This window comes from Athene noctua, chromosome 4 (genome assembly GCF_965140245.1).
Source record: "Athene noctua chromosome 4, bAthNoc1.hap1.1, whole genome shotgun sequence".
Lineage (NCBI taxonomy): Eukaryota > Metazoa > Chordata > Aves > Strigiformes > Strigidae > Athene > Athene noctua.
The window spans coordinates 70,954,281-70,975,045 of NC_134040.1; the positions used below are offsets into that span (position 1 = coordinate 70,954,281).

Genomic DNA, 20,765 nt, shown 5'->3' on the forward strand with positions numbered 1-20,765 from the left:
CACTGTAACTCTCAAAAACAGAAAAGATGTCATAAAATGAGGCTGTCACTTTCATTACAATGTATTGTCATGTGCTCAGGCAATGCAATCCCTCTGCCAAACTTAAAATCCGCTGAGTGAAAGCACACCACAAGAGTCATTTGTGGTTTCTACTGTATATAAACCAAACTGAAGTCACCACTACAGAAATGAATGGAAACACTCTCTGAAGGTTTTTTTTAACTTTATTTTTATTGTTTTCATTTTCTAGTAATGAACATCAGTACCACTGAAATACTTGCATTTCACATTACTCTATTCACAGATAAGGGAACTCATGCTCCTTGGGGCAAGTCTGTCATCAGCAAACTAAATAGGAATTTTGCTGTTGAGTACAATGAGAAAGCAGCAAATTTGGCTAAGAGCGTGTTTATTCTGCAACGACTGCAACTGACACCAACATAACAACACTTCATTTAACTGCTAATGTCTCAAACCCAAAGAAGCTGTATGAATGATTATGTGGTTAATCTCTGCTGAGAGTCTTGCTGCTTCAGTTCCATTTTCAACAATACAGCCAAGCTAACTAGTGTAAAGCTACCCTGATCATACGTAATGTTACTTAAAGACTGCTTGAGATATAAATTATGTTCACCTGACTAAAATACTAAGCGATGTTTTCTGGTACGGCCACCTCACTCTGTCCATTCAGGGCTCAAACTCACGTACACTCATACTCAAGCTCTCATCTGGCTTCAGATGAAGCAGAAATAGGCCCCGTGCTTCAGCATGATCATCTAGAAAGGGCATTAATAGTCAGCGTGTATAACACTGGCCAACAAACGTGATGACACATGTTAGGCAGCAAAAATTATCAATTCCAAGCTCACCCTTGGAAGTATTTTATTAGCTAACCATCAGATGTCCTCCCTTTCACTGCAAAGACATCTCAATCATTGCAACCTTTTTAGTAGTCCAAGGCTCGCTGCCTTCATGCCCAGATGCTTTACGTGAGGTAAGAATCTGCGGAAGGGATGCGTTATACAGAAGCCAGACATTACTGGGTTTTTTACCAGTGTTTTGTAGTATTTTAATACGATAGTATTTTAATAGTTTTTTTTTGTGGGCAATGAATAGTTGGGTTGATGTGTGTGAAAAACTTTGACCAACAGAAATGCTTTATATGTACCTCACAAAATTCTACAAACTCTGTAGTAGTTGTGTCCTACCATTTTAGACTGTCTTGCCCATGGATAGGTGCTCTGTTAGTAGCAGACTTCACAATAACATTAGATTTTGTCTCATGGCAAGCTTTGACTCGGGATGACTGACTGCATGCTGTGGACATTTCTGTGGCATTCATCAGTTCTCACCAACTTCCATTGGACCTTTGAGTGTCCATGTCTTTCACATGATTAGAGGCTAAATTTTCTAAGATACTGGGATGATACTCCCAAAAGAAAGATACATTCAGGAATGTGGTAAGAAACATGCTAAAATTAATTTGTATTCATATAACCACAAAGTTCTCTCCTGTATTTGCTGTTGTGACCTTTTGACTCGGGAATCACAGCCTTCTCTCTCTGATGTATCATTTCTCTTCCCCAGCTCCCCCAGAATAGATATATTTCATCATCACTCTCTCTTACTTCCTCAAGCACTCCTCTATGGTTTCAACAACCCTAAGGAGGCTGGTTTCTAGGGAACTTGTACTATTATCTGTTGTCAGTCCTGACATCAGATATCTCTAATTTCAGTACCTTTCCTATCTCTACATTGCCTATTTTATTATTCAGGAGTATTACTGGCAAGACAGAGGTACACAACAGTGAAAAGGAAAAAATTATAATGATCTGAATAGTAATCACTTCTGATGTGCACAACTATCAGCAGTGAATTGTCCAGATACAGCTCAGAGAAATCTGGTGTTATTTACAGGTCCAGAGGGGAAAAATAACCCAACCAATCCACAGCTGACAGTACATTACTAGTTGATGAACCCTCCTGAAATAAGACAACTAAAAAAGTAAGTATTATACTTATTTCTTAGAGAAAATTGCTTTGAGAAAGGAATATTTGTCTAACTGACTGTTCTTGCTAAGAAGCATGTTATTTCTAGAGGCTGTTTGGGAAACCATAGTGGGTGACTGCCCACCTTGGAAATGGTCAGCATGGAGGTAGGCTATTTGTACATTTATGAACGTACAATGGCATCCCACAGAAATCATAGCTGTGCAATGTGAGAAACCGTCAGTTCCCACCTGTGTGCTCTGCCAGCAAATTTAGATTTCTGTTTTTAAAAGACTATTTCAGTCTGCTGTAGTCACAAGTTTTCATAGAAAGATATAGTATGTCCAAAATGTCACTCTTTCCAGGAGGTAACTTCCACTTCAGGCAGTGGGGCCAGGGATGTGGGAAATTCTCCTGGAACAAGGGATATCCAGGTAAATTGGTGCCCTGGGAGATAGCTTTATATCGCCCCGTTGCAGGTTAAAACCAGAGAGGGTTTCTATCTTTAGGTCAAATATTTGTGTGAAAAGCTTCAAAGCCATCAGTGTTAGGTGGGAAGATGGTCGAAAAAGCTGAGAACAGCTGCTCAGGCCTAAAAAGGATTAATTATGTTCTCCTTAGTGACTAATAGGAGAGCTGTCTTAAAATGATGAGATGGATTGGCACATCACTTCCACCTGGCAGCTCCCTGTGCTCCACTTGCACATGCAGTGATTCACCAGCAGTGGGTGGTGAATAACGCAGAAGCAGGAGAAGGAAGATGGGACGCAATCTTTCTTGCCATCTCGAGCTCATCCGCTGAAGATTAAGGTTAATTGCTTCTGATCACATACCCTAAAATGAGTATTTTTTAATGTAAGTTAGACAAGAAACCCTAGTGGACTTTTCAAAAGTTATTTTACGATACAGTTGATCCAGCTGGTTTGTCTTTGTGTGGTACAGTCCTTCACGGGCTAATTATACTGACAGCTCTGCAGTGCTGTTACTATCAACTGCTGAAGTAGTGCCTTGGCAAATGGGAAAGTCATTACATTTTCGTGTCAGATTCTGCACTTGTGCTCCCAGAGACCTGCACGTCACTCAGTTCTCCAGTAGCCCTGTAATTGGGCTATGATCAATGACTCTTCCTGTGCTAGAAGATAGCAGCTGCCGAGAACAGCAGAATTTGTCTTTTCATGCTTTGTGCTATGACATACCCAACAATTTTTACGCTTTAAAATACTGCTCTCTTTAAAAAGTGACCTGCCTTCCCACTGATGGCCCAGATAAAATTAAAACCACCCTTCGGATATTTGCCTCTAAGACTAGAGTTAGGAAGAAGTGTTTGGGGGAAATCCATCACCTCCCACCTGTTCTAAAATAATGGTAAAAACGGCAGGGTGTTTGAGCAGCGTGGATAAACACCACCACCGCTCCAGTCACGGCGAGGGGGACTCGCGGGGGCCCGGGCGGCGCTGTGGGAGTGCCTGGCCACGCTCACGCTTCCCGAGGTCCCGCCACGCGTGGAGCGATTGATTCACCTCGGCAAAGTGCTGCGTGCCCGGCTCCGGGCCACAAACCCGGAGCAGCCCTTAAATACCGGCCAGCGCGGGCTTTGTTTACAGTCTCACCGCATTTCCATGGCAACTCCAATTGCCGCACCGTGCCGGGCTGAAGTAACCGGCACCAGACACCGCCCGCGGCAGCCTCCCGAAATGCGGCCGGGCGAGCAGCGGGCCCGGCCGCCGGCACCGGCCGCTCCGCCGCAGGACGGCCCCGGCGCCTCCGCAGCACCCGCGTAAGATGCGCCGCCGGGCAGCGCCGGGGATGCGCGCTGCCGTCCGCTCCCGCGGGGCCGCGCTCTCCCCACCGCGGCCCGGGCCGGAGCTATGAGTGCCGCCCGGGGCTGCCCGCCGCGTTACGCGCCCGCGCTACGCGCCGCGGCCCTTTCCGCCTGCCACCGCCGCCAAACGCCGAGGCGCCCGCGGGAGCCGGCGGAGACGCGCAGGTAACGCCCCGCGGAGCGCGGAGCCGCCCGCGGCGGAGTTCAGCTCCCTCCGCGGGGCGGCTGCGCAAGTTTGCGCGGGGCAGCGCCCTGCCAGCGAATTCGCGGAAATCGTGGGGTTTCGCTTCAGCCGCGGGGGAGGTTTGGCCGCCCCGGCCCGGCCCGACCACCCTGTCCCGGCCCATGGCCGGCCGCGGGAGCCCGGCGCTCCGGGCGCGGGGAGCGCGATGCAGCGATTCCCCAGCGAGGTGCGGAGGGGCTGAAATATCAGTCTTTCCCGTTTGGATTCGGTTTGGGTTTTTTGCCTTTGCAAGCCAGGAACTGCTGTGCCCCCGGCGTGAAATGTAGTCGTGCATTTCAAGTTTTCTGTTCCGGCCGACAAATACCCCGTTACATTGCATAACGGTTCCCTGGAGCTGGAGAAATAATCTCACTAGTTGGCTTTTGCTTATTTTGGGAAGCCGTAGTCTTGTTTTCCAGGATAATGTTGCAATTCTTCTTTCAGTTAGGCACATAAAGAGGCATACCATTAACATGCACGAAAATCCATTTTGCTAGACTTCAGAAGTAATCTCAATTTTTTGAATTCTCCCAGGTTCTCAGGCTGGTTTTTGCTGTTGCGTGCAATGAACAAGAACATTTGAAGCAGCAGCATTTAATCTGTAGCTTGTGTTGTGAATGCGACTCTTCAGCAGTTTCAGTTTTTGGCTCGAACATTATCTCAGTCTTCAATGATGCGAGGGCATCGTTTCTCAAGTAGTAACGTAGCTCAGTGCTTTCCTTAACCTCAGGTGGTCAGGCACTTACACCCTGTCATATTAACTATTTACAACTATGTAGAAGTTTAAAGACTCTCTCTGACTTTATTTTCTAGACGGTCCTGATACCACTCCAGTATTATGCATGCAGAAAGGTTGTATTTCTTGGGGAACTTTCACATTTTGCGTCCTCCTTGTATGTGTTTGTCTTTATTTGTTTTTAGGGTAGAAAAACGTGTCCTAAGACTGTAAATTGTTCACAGCTGTAAAGATTAATTGTGCTGTTACACAGACTGAACTGACTAGACTATACAGGGACCAGCCTGCCAGAGTTAACTTAATAGGTATTAATATTGTAGTGCATAAGCTTTTATTCATGAATAAACAATATAAGTATCTCATCTAATAGAAGGAACATCTTCTGAAACAGCAGTTGCCTTGAGAGGAGGATGGTTACCTGTTTAACTTTCGTGTTCTTGGAAATTTCCCCTTAAATATATAGAGAAAGGGAAATATCTAGTCTATTCACTCTCCTAAATTATGATTTACGGATTTTGTATTTTAAATTATAGTTTTAAGTGAAGTAATGAGGTTAATAATAAGATTATAAACATATTAAACTAGCATATTACATACTAAACTAGCCTATTTTAGGTTATGTGCTACCTCTAATTCAGCTACACCTGAACAATGGTTTGAATTTTCCCTGTCGCTGGCAGACCTTACATCAACTGCAACTGAAAGCTCCTCTGAAGCATGATTTTGGTGAAAATAAAAATCACAGTAACCAGAGAGTCATGGTAAAATAGATCATAAATGAATGTCATTTTTTAAGGAGGTGTAACTTGAAATCTTTCAAGATCATGCTGTATCACCTGTCATAAAATACATTTTACTGTAAAAGGTAACCACAAATATTCCTTTTATTTAATGTTAATGGCATTCATTTGACTCTTACAGTAAATATTCAAATCCACCCTGGATTCTGCCACAAAAGTGCAGTCTGTGCTGCCTTGTGCAGCCTAGCCTCCTGTCTCAAGCATCCCATTGAAATTAACAGAGACCTAAGCAAACACACTTAAAAGCTCACAAGGTGTGAGCTCATACAGGTGTATCAGAGCACAGTCTCAGGCAGTGTATGCAGACCATAAATACAGAAAGAGGACTTCATTTGCTTGACTGATTGATGTAGGAGATGAAAATGATCCAGCTTCTGGAGTTGACAGATAGAAAATCTCCATCAGGTACCATCAGATTAATCACATTTCATTTTGAAAACAGATGCAAGAGCACCCTGGCACTGTGGTGCATTCAGTTTAGAAATACACTTCAAATATGATGAGAACATTTGCAAAAGAGGCTATATTATTTAATTCTATTTCCCACAGTGGGATTTTCGGGAATCTTCATTTCCCTGAAAACTATGGCCACATGCTGCCCTAGGATTGACCAACTGACAAGAAGGAGAGTAAGCAAATCCCCCTGAATTAGAAGCAGCTGTTAAAAGAAAACAGGAAGATAAATCCAGTAAGTGCACACAGCACTGTGAAATCAGTGGTATGCTGATATGAATTTGGGGACTGAAGATCAATGACATGGGAAGAACACTGTTTGCATTATTACTGCCAGCAGCACTCAAACTGAGAGAGCGACTGGTTCCTTTCAAGCTGGAGAGGAAGCTCAAAGAACAAGAGATCCACTTGCTGATTTTTGAAGTGTTGGGGGAAAAGTTTGCTTTAATTTTATACATCCAAAATGAAAACAAAATTCTCTTGGGGCATTTTGCAAAGGAAACTTCTGTCAACACAGCAGTTCTTTGTTGAAACCAGCGGATCATAGTCTTATTCCCTCCGTCTCTGTCTTTCTATCACTCTGAAACTGTGACTACAGGGAGATGGTACAGAAGTGTCCGGCCAGGGCCGGACCAGAGCATGCTGTGGCTTTTTCCAGTACTCCTTCCTTATGGAAATCAGGACATGTGGTAGGGGAGATGGCACCTGCTCAGGTCTCACCCAAGGCAGAAGGCAGCCATAGCACAGGGGGGATGGAGCTGCAGAGTCCATCCTGGACTTCAGAGGCATTCCTGCTGAAATTCTTCAATATTGATGTGTCTTAAGAAAATACGTCTACTTCAGCAAAATCAGCATATTCACTTTTTGGTTTTAAAGAATTCTATTAAAAACATGATGAACAACTCTGCTAAAGCCATAATGCAAGAGCTTTATGTGAAAGTGTAGAAATCCACAGAACTTGGCAACAATCTTTTTTAAGAATAACTCAGTAAACATTCATTTAAAAAACATGTTCCAGTATAACAACACATAAAATTTTGTTCCTTGGCCCTATTCTTAGCATTACCTGTACAGAATACAGATTTCTAGAAGAGAAAATAATTATGGTGCATCTGACTTGAGTCTCTTTCTTCTCCCTTTTAGTTACCCAAAGCTGAAAGTGGCAGTAGGAAAATAACAGTGACACTACCAGATTATTTTTTTTTAATTCTCCTCATAGAATCTATTAGTTACAGAAAATTGAATGAAAATATGCAGATTTCTCTTCAGACCATAGCATATAATTGAAATGGAATGGACTAACTAGATAGAGAGCCTTTTCTACCAGTGGGCATGGCTGCTTTTTTTCCATGCACTGATGAACTTACGGCCTAAGATCAACCTTTTCAATGACAGCCAATATCACCAAGAAGTCTAGGGAGGAAGCTGCAGTTTTGGTACGTGAATTAACAAAACTTTCACATGTACATAGCGGATATTATAAGTTAAGCATTGGTGTGCGTTGTTACTACGCAGTATGACCCTTGGACAGATATGACTGTGTGCGAATTTAACTATTATTGAAGATACTCTAAAAGCAATCCTAATTTCCAGGTTTCTGAGAGAGAAAAAACATCTGCAGTTTGTTTCTCCTTTGCAGGATAGTCCTATCAGTTAAAATAGAAGACTACACAGAATGATCCCTCTTAGCACAGAGTTATTTATACACAATAATTGAAATGAATAAATAAAATATACATAAAAAAGGAAAAGCTCATTCATTCAGAGTCATCACCACTTTGAGAGCATTGTAAGAGTTTTTGAGGTTTTCTGAAACTCAAGATGGTACAGGACTTCCTTCCCTCTTTCTTGTTAGTTAGTCTTCCTATTCTCAGTCAATAACTGGTTGGTTAGTAACCAAGATTTGGACAAATCTAGCTCTTGAGGAAAGTTTCATTTCCCTTTCTCAGATAACTCCCGATTGGTCTCAAACCTGCTATCAAGCAGTGGGATGCTCAACTAGTAATGTTTTCTTAATCTGTGCAAGATATAAACTGGAAAAGGAAGGTGTCCAAGCAAAAAGAAAATTGTTCAGAATTACACTAATGTCTTTTTCATTATTAACTCCTCGATTATGTGCAAGGGTTTTTCCTACACACTTCTCAGCTAAGATGAATGTGGTAGTACAAAGATAATAGATTGTTCACCCTGAAAATATCAGGCAGATAATATTTCATATTGAAATGCAATGCACTGTTGAAATGACTTTCATGAATTGAAAGGTAGGCTGCAGATTGCAGATGCGTGCACACACTGAAATCTGCAAAAGTATCAGTCATAGCCAAACCCATCATTCCTCTGTGCTGAAGAAAGGGAAAAAAAATGATACAGGCATGACATAACATGGACATAATTCCATAAGTTTGAGGTAAGGGAATGTATTTTATCCAGAGCAGAGCCCTGCTGTTATTTTCTCAAACAAAAATCATGTTGAGTCACATTTAGAAAACAGAAAGAAGTTTCAGATTATTTTGGAAGGCAAGGGTAGTCTCAGATAGTGTTTTTCATCTATTACGTGGTTTTCCACCATTTGACTAGACTGTGAAAAATTAAACAGAAATTATTTACATTAATGCCACCTTGCTCATATGCACACAATTATAATATTTAGATTATCTGAATTCACATATCCCACTTTAACTCAACACTGTGAGAAGTTGGCAAGGCTTAGTCTTTTCACCTCTCGCCAACACATTCCTTGCAAGACACAAAAACTTGCAATATCTTCCTATTTTTATTAAATAAATATTTCTAATCTTACCTGAGGGACCTTCCTATAACAACAAACCGTCAGTGAATATTCTGGGGGTGTTTTATGGTTTGAGCTTCCCTTTGGCTGTAGGAACGCACACGTTGTGATGTGAGGGAAGGAGCACATCTGCCTGACTTGAAGAAGTCAGCACAATACAGCTTTCTGAGGATAGCTACATTCTCGAAGAACCCTGCCTTATTTAGTTGACGGGTTCAGCCTTCTGCTCAATTTATGTATGCTTTGGGTTTGTTTAGATCTTTTTGTTTTGTCTTGCCTAAGATTTCTAAACATCAAGCAGTTTTGTACATGGCACTCTGGGGAATTTTGACTTTGAAACTTTAGTACATTCAGGTGTTTAAGGTAAACTGGAGTTTAAATTGAATTCTCTTGTCTTTCTATTTCTTCTAAAACTAAGGCTAATACATGAAGATTCTGTGGTCAGAATAACTTTGTGCTGAGCTAGGTTTCAATGTGAGATGTTTCTGTGCTGAATAATTAGCAGTTCCATAAATTTTCATACGGCTGTGTGGGGTTTACTTCCAGTTAACACTGTCCTCTCTGTATTACATCCAAGTACTTTGGATGTTTTGTAGGCAGTTGTCCCTTCTGCTTTAGCAACTGTTAAAATATGTTCAGCACTTAATAGAAGATGATTTATATACACACCACATTAGAAATTCCATCTTGGATCACTGACTTTGAGAGTGAATCTCCTTATAAACTGATCCTTTTTGAAAGCTCACCTATTTCTGCTAACAAAGTAGGAAATACTACTGCAGTCATTAGCATATGTCAAAACATCATATATTTTCAGGTGCTCTCATTATAATTTGCTGTCATGTAATGATTAGGCACATGCCCAGATGGTGATTGTAGTTTCCTTACTCATATCAATGAGCTGTTATTCACATGAGTAATCTCACTGACTCTAAATGGATTGCTTTTGTAGCTAACTGCTCCCTCCAGGAAAGGCTGACAATATGGTCTATAGAAAAGCAGTTAAAAGCCAGTGTCATGATGCAGAACCTTAAATTGCCATTGTCCCATGTGAGCAGCCAGGCAGGAGACCTAAGTGTGCTAAATGCCACATCAGAAAACCTACGAAACTAATTCGTGTTGACCTGAAGTTATACAGGATCTGCCTTACAGTAAAATATCACCACTATTGATTTATTTGCATTAAGGTAAATTTATGTTCCTTTACATTCTGACTGACATTGGTATAATCCTTCCTTCAGATGCTAATTAATGCCTTTCTTGTTCTAAGCAGGACTGTAAAATGGATTTAGGATTCAAAGACCGTAACAACAGGACACCTACCAATAACACCTCTGCTACTACAAAGAATTTTTCTGCCTGGGAAGATTATAAAAGTAGTGTTGATGACATACAGTACTTTCTTATTGGGCTGTACACACTTATAAGTCTGGCTGGCTTTATGGGAAATCTGCTTATACTAACAGCTCTACTAAAGCGCAGGCAGAAGACAATAATAAACATTCTCATTGGTAACTTGGCCTTTTCTGACATCTTGGTTGTGCTGTTTTGTTCACCTTTCACACTGACATCCATCCTGCTTGACCAGTGGATTTTTGGCACTATCATGTGCCATGTAATGCCCTTCCTCCAGTGCATATCAGTTCTAGTTTCAACTTTGATGTTAATATCTATTGCTGCAGTCAGGTACCGTATGATAAAATATCCCCTTTCTAGCAATTTAACAGCAAAACAAGGCTATTTCTTAATAGTGACCATTTGGGCCATTGGCTTTGCAATTTGCTCCCCTCTGCCAGTTTTTCACAAAATTGTAGACCTCAGCAAAACTCTGAATTTAGAAGCACTGGAGAACAGGCTCTTGTGTATTGAGTCATGGCCTTCTGATTCCTACAGAATTGCCTTTACGATAGCCTTATTGTTCATGCAGTATATATTGCCCCTGGTGTGTTTAACCGCTAGTCACACCAGTGTCTGTAGGAGCATAGGTTCCAGACTGTCAAACAAGGAAAATAAGTTTGAAGAAAAGGAGATGATAAACCTAACTCTTCATCCCTCTAAGAGTACCGGCACACAGGTACAGCCCTCCCGCCGTTCCAGATGGAGCTGTGCCTTTGTCAGAAAGCACCACAGAAGATACAGTAAAAAGACTTCAAGTGTGATGCCAGCTATTTCAAGACATCATCAGGATACTCTTTCCAGAGACCTCCCAGAAACCTTTGGCACAGAAAAATGCCAGCTATCATCCTCCAGTAGATTCATCCCTGGGATACCTATTTGTTTTGAGATGAAACCAGAAGAAAACACAGAGATCCAGGACATGATTACAGTATCCCAATCCATCATCAGAATTAAGACAAGATCTAGAAGAGTTTTTTGCAGACTGACAGTGCTAATCCTAGTTTTTGGTTTCAGTTGGATGCCTCTTCACCTTTTCCACATTGTGACGGATTTCAATGCCACTCTCATTTCTAACAGGCATTTTAAATTAGTATATTGCATATGCCATTTACTGGGTATGATGTCCTGCTGCTTGAATCCCATCCTCTATGGGTTCCTCAACAACAGCATAAAAGCCGATTTAATGTCCCTTATTCCATGCTGCCAAATACCATGATTTTATGTGCCCCAAGACAAAATGAATCAAACAAGTTTGGCTTTCAAGCATACTGATGTGTATGGCTGTAAAAGCTAAATTAGTTTAGTTTAGTTAGTCTGACTTGGTTGTGATTAGTAGCATTTCATGTGAATGATAGTTCTACGGCTGCATGTATTTCACACACTGGGCAGAAATATATGCATATACTCTCATACTCTGTTACACATAGGAAATCATGCCCAGTGTACAAAGCCAGAATAACATTTTCATTACCTGAAATATTGGCAATCTTTACTTTGGAATTACACAGAATATATAATGAGTGATAAATGTAAGACTACTTAGAAATATCAGTATTAATTGTCATAAAGCTATAATAAAATACATACCATTTATTAAAAAAACTATTGTGAGACTATTTCATTGATAACTTTGACTGTTTTCTAAGATAAATATCTGTTCCTGGATGTGATTATAAAAATATTTTTCCTTAGCTCTTTGACTCATGCGTTACTATATTTTTGCAAGATGCTTTTCTGCTGGTTCCCAGACTGCCTTAATCTCTGTAATGGGTTGTGGGTTGTTGTTCTTGTCTAGATTGTTTTCATCTCATTGTACTTACCTAGTACAACCTATCTCTGACTTCCTTAGGCAGTTTTTACTCTGCTTTGTCATTGTATGTAATTTTCAGCCAGGCCTGAACTTATCTGTAGTTATGCCTTTGTTCTTACAGTGATGACTCCCGTGAGCATACAACATACTTCTGATCAGATGAAGCCTTTATTTCCTAAGTGAGTGACAGTAGAAAAAGAAAATAGAAAGAAAGCAGGATTTTTTCTTTTCCTTCACTAACAAGCAAAAGCTTACTGCATTTCATTACAGTGACCCACTTGCTTTGGAGAGGTCCAACAGCTTTCAAATAAACATGTGCATGTGTGTGTGAACACACATATGTGCACGCACACACATGCTTTCTGAATCTCCTTCCCCTCTATCCTTTTCTCCTTTTTAACCAGACCAGTAGTTTTCCTTCCAAATTTAAATCACGTGCATCTTCCCTAAAGAAGTCATATTGCATTTTACAGCACAAATGCAAAGAGTGTATATATATATTTTTTTCTTTTTTTTCCCCTCTGGATTACTCTAATTTAATAACCCATCTCTGCCTTCAGAATTCAGTAAATGTACAAAGCCTCTGCCCTGAGTTTTAAGATGTAAAACCAGGTCTACCTGATGATTAATTCCTTTTCTCCACTAAGATTTCTAATACAATAGACTTTCCTACATCGCCTTTCCACACTGAGAAATAAAGTTATTATTTTCATAAATGGATGGATGAGAAGGGTCATTGTGCATTTTTTGCCTTGAGATACTTCCCTTCCAGTTAATCTTTAGAAGTGGAAGTGGTTCTTTTACTTTGAGGAATCGTCAAATTATTTTTATCACAGTTACAGTTCTGAGACCTTGTCTCCCTAGGTCATCATTTGCTAAGGAGTTTATTACATACCAGTGGGTAGTATCTTTGTTTCTATCATGAAGTTATTTCCCTGAAGTCTAGTTTCCAGTTACCCACTGTTCTTTGTTTTCACTAGTGCTACACTTTAATAGTTACTTCCTGGACATTGACTATTGCATTTTGCAGATTATTATCTCCTAAAAACCTACACTATGTCATTTTATAGACTACAAATGGTACAGAATACAGAATATTGGAACAATAGACTTTAAAATAGCTTTTAAAAGGTTTTAAATAGTTTAAATTTAAAATATTTATAGCTAATCTTGGTATATAAACTTCAGAAAAAATTAACTAGATCCACAGCTAGAACACAGTGTAGTTCTACAGAAGTTACAGCAGCTTATGCCCTATTCATGTCTACATACTTTCATGCCATTGTAATATACCATTTAACTTTATTTGTACCATGTGATGAAACCAAATAGTATAAGAGAATAAGAAAGCAGTCACACATTTTCAGCTAGAAATAGTTCTTCTATCTTCTTTGGATAACAGCTCCAATTTACTGTTTTCTTCCTTCCTGCTTGCTATTTATTTTCTATTTCTTCCTTTATATACATTCAGAATTTCAGCCATTTTTAACTCCTACCCTTAAGATTGTTTTTTAAATAGAAAATAACTGTTTATTCGCTAATTACTCTTTTCAGATCAAGTTCTGCTTGCTTTTACTGTATATGACACACAGAATCATGCTAGGACTTGAATAAGGCCTTCCTCTAGTTTCTGAGATGTCCAAAGATTAGTCTGTATGCTGGTGATTTTATGCGAGCCCTATCCATTTTCCTGTATGAAGTCAATAACTGTGCTGCTTACTCTTTACACTGATCAGACACAACAAATTGTAATTTGGCAGTAGAGAATTAAATCGAGAGCCATTGAACTTCTTTAGTCCTGTGTATTGTCTTTTTTAAGACAATCAATGGTGGGAGAATGTGTATTTTCTTTATAGAGAAACCATCAGCATTATATTTTGACATCTCCAAAAAGTCACTGTCTTTCCTATGAAATGTTAAACAAAAAGAAGAAAACTTTTCCACCTTCCTCCGACAGCCAGTGTAACTTGGTCCCGCTATCAGCAAGGAATACATAAGGAGCAAAGAGTAGCAGTAGCAAGTGAAATCAGGCAGAAGGCTGTTCCCACAAGAGTAACTTCTATGACTGGGAGAAGAAACACCTGAACCATCTATTTAAAGTTTCCCCCATCTGGAACACTGAAAACAAAACAAAAAAAATATTCAAAACACAAGGATCCCTCCACCCCATGCTTGTTGAGTAGGCCTCATCTAGTTTGAACTATACTCGATACTCCTATGGGTTTCATGCACAACAGTGATCAGCAGTGTGATGCTGTCTCCATTATGTATGCCAGTATGTCTTGGAAAGATGTATCTCACCACAATAGCCAATGACATTTTGTCACTCTCTTATGTATACAGGAATATGTACAGATACAGATACCTAGAAAACAAAGCACATTAAGATGGATTTTCAAATAGCACATTTAATCAAGTCCTTAGGCCAGCTAAACTACTATGGGACAATTCCTTCTGTAACTAAAAATCTACATAAATGGGAAGGTAGGAGTTTTGTTTTGATAGCACCCGCTAAATGCAATTGGAAAACAACAGCTGCAGAGCCATCTATCCACTGGAGTTAGAAGACTGAAGAATTCCAATGGTACAGTGATCCATCTCTATTAATTAAAAAAAAGAGTGGAAAAAACCCTCTCAGCTGGTTCTTTTTGTATGATAAATGTTACAACTCTTAAGACAATTCACATGAGAAAAATAAATGTTTTTTTCAGTTCTACAAAATAATATCATTGTCAAAGTTGACTTTTTGTAAATGTCAAAGATTAAATGTTGTTAATAGCTGGCCTTTGTCCCTCTTTCAGCAGAGAAGAAACAGATGCCCGTTAAGAAGTGTTGGTGTGGCCAGGTCACTCCTGAGCCAGACAGGCCAGTGGGGCTGAGGGTGCCAGGAGCTCAGCATGGACTAACACCACAGTATATTTATTTAAGTTGTGGGGAAGGTGTTGGAGCCTCTGTGGTTCTCCATAGTGCCATGGCAACAGTGGCTGAGAGAGATGCATATGGCTCCTGTAGGTCTAGAGTAGCTGTAATGGCAGCAGGCAGTGCAGAGTCCCAGTCATGCTGAGAGCAGCTCCAGCTGTCCTTTTGAGAAGTATAGGACAGGTGGCATGGAAAAGCCTCCCTACCTAAAGATTATTAACAGATTAAAAATACCTTCTGTAATCCATAGTGGTCTGACAGCTATCATTGCACTTCTGAAAAAAAAATCAATAGTTTTCTCACAGTCCCAGTGTCTGTCTGCAGCATAGAAGAAAAACAGTATTAAACATCATAGTGTCCAGAAAGATGTCCTTCATAAATGCCATTGGGTCCAGGAATTTAGCCTCTGATTTTGATGAAAGACAAATTATGCCTATAATATTTACAATAAAAAGTCTTAGCCAGAATTTATTTTAGTACAGTCTGGAACAGTCTTAGGGCAGTGACAAGACTCTGGTCCTAGACAACCCTCTTCTTTTTTCCCCCACATAGCTTCAGTAATGGTGTAAAATCACAATCCTCATGAAGTACCTTTATAAAGACTATTAGGTAAATTTCTGAACCATTTTCAACCATGATATATGGTTTATAATCTCTGACGTCAGGTTTCTTGGTCTTCCATTTCATGTCTTTTTATATACTGTTGAATCCAAACCCCTATTTTTTCTAAGGCCTTTTACACGTACTAAGTAATGAAGACTTCTGAAGTTGCATGGTTTTGATCCAACAGTATGTATTTTCATTGTAGGTATATTTAATTGGTTGAAAGTTGCTATTGTTCATATTCAGTTGAAGTGATTTTTGACAGGAAGAGGAACACTAGCTAGCCACATTGTTCCTGTGACGGAATGTATCAGAGCCAGATCCTTCTCAAGTATCTGCTGGGGACAATGCATCTGTGACAGTGCCGTTGAACACTGTTAATCCCACATGTGACTGGGAAGCCTATTGCAAATTTTTGAATCTGAGGAAGTAACAGCTAATACCTGAGTATGGGGACACATGCCCTTGCCCTTCTTCAAATGGTTCTTTAAAGCAAAAGCATCTTCTTTCCAACCATTTTGTGAGGATAATTTTGCCTGTGATCACTCATAATGCATAATTCTCTGCCATTCAGACAATCTGTGTCATCATACTAGGGTATAATGCTATCCACATGCCAGTGAGCCTTATCACAGCATCTATTTTTAAATCTATGCAAGCGCAGAGATACTAGTGACATCTGCTCTACTCCAAATGTTACCATGATCTCCTGGACTCCTTATTATAATTTATCTCATTATATATATATATATATATATATATATATAAAATATATATATATATATATAAAGCCTAATACAGCATCTCATTGTTAAAAATAGTCTTACTGATTCTGACAAAAACTTTGCCAAAACCTGATTTCCTCAGAAAGAATATAACTGCAGACAGGAAGGTTTTGTCACTGTTTTTCAAAAATCTGAGCTGTGCATTAAGGGTACAACTAGCACCATTGTTAGAAAGGCAGTATAACTATACAAGTCAGACTTTTATTAATCTTGTCTGCTTTTGAAGAGAAAATATTGTAAAATATTTGAAAGTTATGAAATTACTTCATTACATACTAATATTAGGAAATATTGTATAAGAAAACATTGCCACAATCTAAATTCAGTTCTTTTGAACAAATACGAATGTTTCATTTTGCTCTTGTAGTCACATTAAGATGATCCTTTTAATAATAAGGCTTAAAAACAATCCTCTGGGAAATTATCAGAATAGTGATTTAACATTCAAGCCTAAAGTAAGTTGGCCCTGCTCTTACATCCAGTTAAACAAATGTTTCGTTTGTCTTAGCAGGAGAATATCACTCAAATGCCACATTAATAGGTCATTTTTGAGAAGGAAACGCTTATTACTGTCCACGTGAACAAAATAACGTACAAAAGGAATTTAAAGGCACTTCTGGTGCAAAATTTCTCCAGAGGCGTACCTTTGCAATAAGCAAAGTTTTTCATGTCTTCAGACTCAGTAGGAACCACAAAGGCACAAAACCCATTAAATGACAGACCACAAGACCATTAATTATAATTTTAACTATATTATTGGTTTTTTTCTGGAATGGAGAGAAAAATAGCTAAGCAAAGAGGTAAATAAAACTCTCTCTAGTACAAGTAATTTCAGTGCCTCTTTGTATCTTAGACCCAGCTTTACTTATGTTGAACAAGAGGGTAGTCTTACTCTGTTTTAACTGCTTAGTAATTCCCTTGGTTTTATGAGGATTTTGGCCTCTTGCCTAAGGATTAAGTTGCTGTACAAGAGGTCAGAATACAATCCAAATCTTTACTTTTTGCTGGGCTTGGGTTTTGTTTTGTTTTGGGTTTTTGTGGGTTTTTTGTTGGTTTTTTTTTTGTTGGGTTTTTTTTGTTGTTGGTTTTTTTTTTTGTTGGTTTTTTTTTGTGGTGTTAGCACAGCTGGGAAACTTGCAAGCTGTTTACTGCAGGAAAATTAAACTCATTTTTATGTAACTACTGGGACCCAATACAGGCGAAACAATTATGTATTTTTTAAGACACCATTGGTTCCAACACACATGTCATAAAGGTAATTGTCTGAAGCCTCGATGATACATTCTCTCAATTAATATCCTGGAGTATGAAAGCACATTTCAGATAACATAGCCTCATCTAATCCTCACTGCAAATCTTGATGGGTGAAACTCAGAGCCTCATTCCTACTGTAGAACCAAATTGCAATATGCTCTACTTGAGATTGCTCCTTAAGATTTTTCAAGGACTGAAGGTCATTCAGGGTGCAGTTGATCTCTTACTGGTTTGTGGGAATCCATTCTTCAGAAAAGCAGCTCCAAGGCCATTTATGTCAGACAAATTACAGTTAGTTCCCAGGAGCTCTCAGAGACATGTAACACCAATTTCCCCCTTGCACATCATTGCACCTGCAGTCAGCAGGGGCCCTCAAGTGCTATTCCTTTCACAGAAGAGAGGAGATAGCTGAAAAAAGAAGTGAATGGGGCTGCAAACTCTATGGTACTTATTTTCCCTCTTGATCTGAAACAGTCTAAAATTGGAGACCTTCCAGAAAGTTGTGGAAGACACCTGTGTGAGACTTTTTGAAGAGGGAATGAGGAATCACTTCCAAGAGATGAAGAGGAATGAAGAAATCTGCCAGTGCAGGACTAGCTGATTAATTCAATATATCCAGGATCCTAGGGCCTTACTAATAGTATGGCAAAAAAACCTGTAGACAGTCGAATATGCAGTTTTATTTATTTTCTTTAAGATAAATTTATTTTAACTCATTGGAGGTAGACTCTGGTATGTGCTCTGACCCAAGCAACTTCATGTTGTAATACAGCTCCAACACCAAACTACCCTTTGCTATGAAGGTACTCCCTCCATTTTCATTGGTCCATTACATGGCACAATAGGTCTGATCCTGACAAAAGATTTTGTTGGATTACTACTGTGAAGATAATTAAAGAGAGTAGCACTAGAAGAAAGGAGCACATTTGTTGAGAGGTTGACTAGATCAAGCTATCCCTAAAAAACTGTAGGAATGATGCGGCATATTTCATTGACACTTGTTCAAATACATGAAAGGTAAAGATTTCTTTTCCACAGTTTGGCAGGGGTTTTTGCTGAAATAGAACTTCTGACCTGTCCCTTTACTTATGAACATCTATAAAAGACATGACTATACTAAGAATTTTATGAACAACAACAACAAAACAATCTAGAAAAAGCTTTTATTTAAAAAGCACACCATAAATTACTAATGTTTTGTTTTCTTTGCTTTTAGTACTGACTGCATGCATTGTAATATAATGATTTCCACTTTCTATGCATGAATTTCATGGGATAATGCTTACAGCAGACTGTAAGCAGGGCTAAACCTGTAATCTGCAACGAATAACAAGAACTAAAAAGCAGCATTCATTTAACCATTGTTAGAAACACAAATAACCTTGCTTTCTTTTGTTTAAAGCAGAAATGAAGACAGCATCTGTTACACTATTTATGCCATAGCATTCATATAATGATCTTACCGCATTTATTTTTAAGGAATAATAGGTGTAATAAAAGGTGGTAGAGCCAGGCTGATTCTGTGATTGTATCATGATATAAATTTATCCTTCATGATACATAAGATTATTTGAAGGACAGCAAAAAGTCACAAACAATATGCAAAAAAATTTCCTGTTTTCTATCTGATACATTAATTTCTCTTCCCTTAAGAGGGATTAAACCATATTAACCATCCCAAATTGAAGGGACTTCATAAGTCTCTGGAATTTCCTTGGGACAGCCAAGCACAGTAGCGTTAATCTGAACGTTGGTGATGGTGCTTTTTACAAAGTTAATTTCTATAATATCTTTTAAATGCTATTTAACAACATTTAACAACAACCTTATAAAGGAAGAAATTGAACAGAGCTGCAACAGCATCCTTATTTTTCACTTTCTTTTTTAAAAAAGCGTTTAAATAAAATCAGACTGAATAAGTTTTACGTTTATGGTATCTATGGCACACTGATGAACATAATACGATTTGAACAGTTCTTGCATGAATTTTTCTGTAGCTACACCTTTGGGTCTTCAAAGTCCCAAGTTCAGTAATATCAGAAGACTGCGGGAGCCCTCTCCTGGTGAACACAATTTATCTCTCTCCAGCTGCTGCTTCCCGAGCAGATTACTATACAGACACTCTAGCTGTTAAACAGGATACTGTTTAGAGCTTTTAATGTTATTTCCCCGTGAATGTACTCTTAATGTTTTCGTTTTAATTTATTAATACTTTTTTTTTTTAAGTTAAAAAAGACCCAAAACAGAGTCTCTATTTTCCAAATACCACTTTACAAAGTGAAGCAAAAAAGGAAAATACTTCTCAGAAAACCGATATCGGCCAGTAAATATAAGCTTCAAAATACTCGCACACCAGTACAAATTTTGAGAGTTAAAAGTGAAAAGTTTGTAAGTTGGAAAGTTAAAATTGTCATCCTTCTGGAAATATTGCAGTGTTTAAAATAAAACTACTTTAAAGATTTTTTCATTTAGTGGTATGTATTGAGAAGGTTGTAGGCACACAGACATTCACCAGGCAGGGAATGAATGAGCAAGTGCAGTCTGAAAATCCCATTGCATCTACAGAGGGCCCTGTGATCCTCCAAGAAGGGCAGCGAAGAGGAAGGCTCTCAGCAGAAGTGCGTTTTTCTCCTCTATAACCAACAAGAGGGGGTATGTTCTGGGTGCACAAGTTATTCTTTCATGCTAACAAAACTGTATCTTTTTCTACACTCTTCCCTTCACTCCTAGTGCATGTATGAGGCAGACTGCCCTCCTTATTCAGAAAGGGGGAGGAGAGTATATCAAACACAATTTATTTTCCTGTCATCCACCTTTCCCCATCAAATTTTATAAAATTTTGCACTTTTCTTAAAACCTATACTTGTAATATAAATGATCTGCTCTCCCCTTTCCCTATAATAAGCACTTAATTTAGGTTGAAACACTGAATTGAAAAGTCCAGTCTCTTTCACTTGCATTTGTTGTCCTGCCTACCTCCGTATATAATATAGCTTGATTTACTCTATTAAGGACATTGTATCTCACTATTTGAGGCCCGAAAACATTCATTTTAAGTTCAAATCAGACGAAGTCAATGAACTACCAAGTGTGCTTGAGCCCAGCTTAATATTTAGATAGCATCTCAGTTCAGAGGCAAAGGAAGTTTAAATAATGCCAACATGGTAAGAATACATACATGGCTA

At 39.1% G+C, this 20,765-nt stretch overlaps 1 protein-coding gene across 2 annotated transcripts; it reads left to right on the plus strand.

Annotated features, from left to right (window-relative positions):
• Positions 1–3,635: 3,635 nt before the first annotated feature.
• On the plus strand, positions 3,636–11,708 carry NPY5R (neuropeptide Y receptor Y5). Of its 2 annotated transcripts, none has more exons than XM_074904063.1 (2): positions 3,636–3,976; positions 10,085–11,708. In XM_074904063.1, the coding sequence occupies exon 2, from the start codon at positions 10,094–10,096 to the stop codon at positions 11,423–11,425; it is 1,332 nt and encodes a 443-aa protein (XP_074760164.1). In that variant the 5' UTR covers positions 3,636–3,976; positions 10,085–10,093; the 3' UTR covers positions 11,426–11,708. The 2 variants fall into 2 exon arrangements, with proteins under 2 accessions (XP_074760164.1, XP_074760163.1); XM_074904062.1 differs by lacking the exon at positions 3,636–3,976 and adding an exon at positions 7,361–7,459.
• Positions 11,709–20,765: the final 9,057 nt, after the last annotated feature.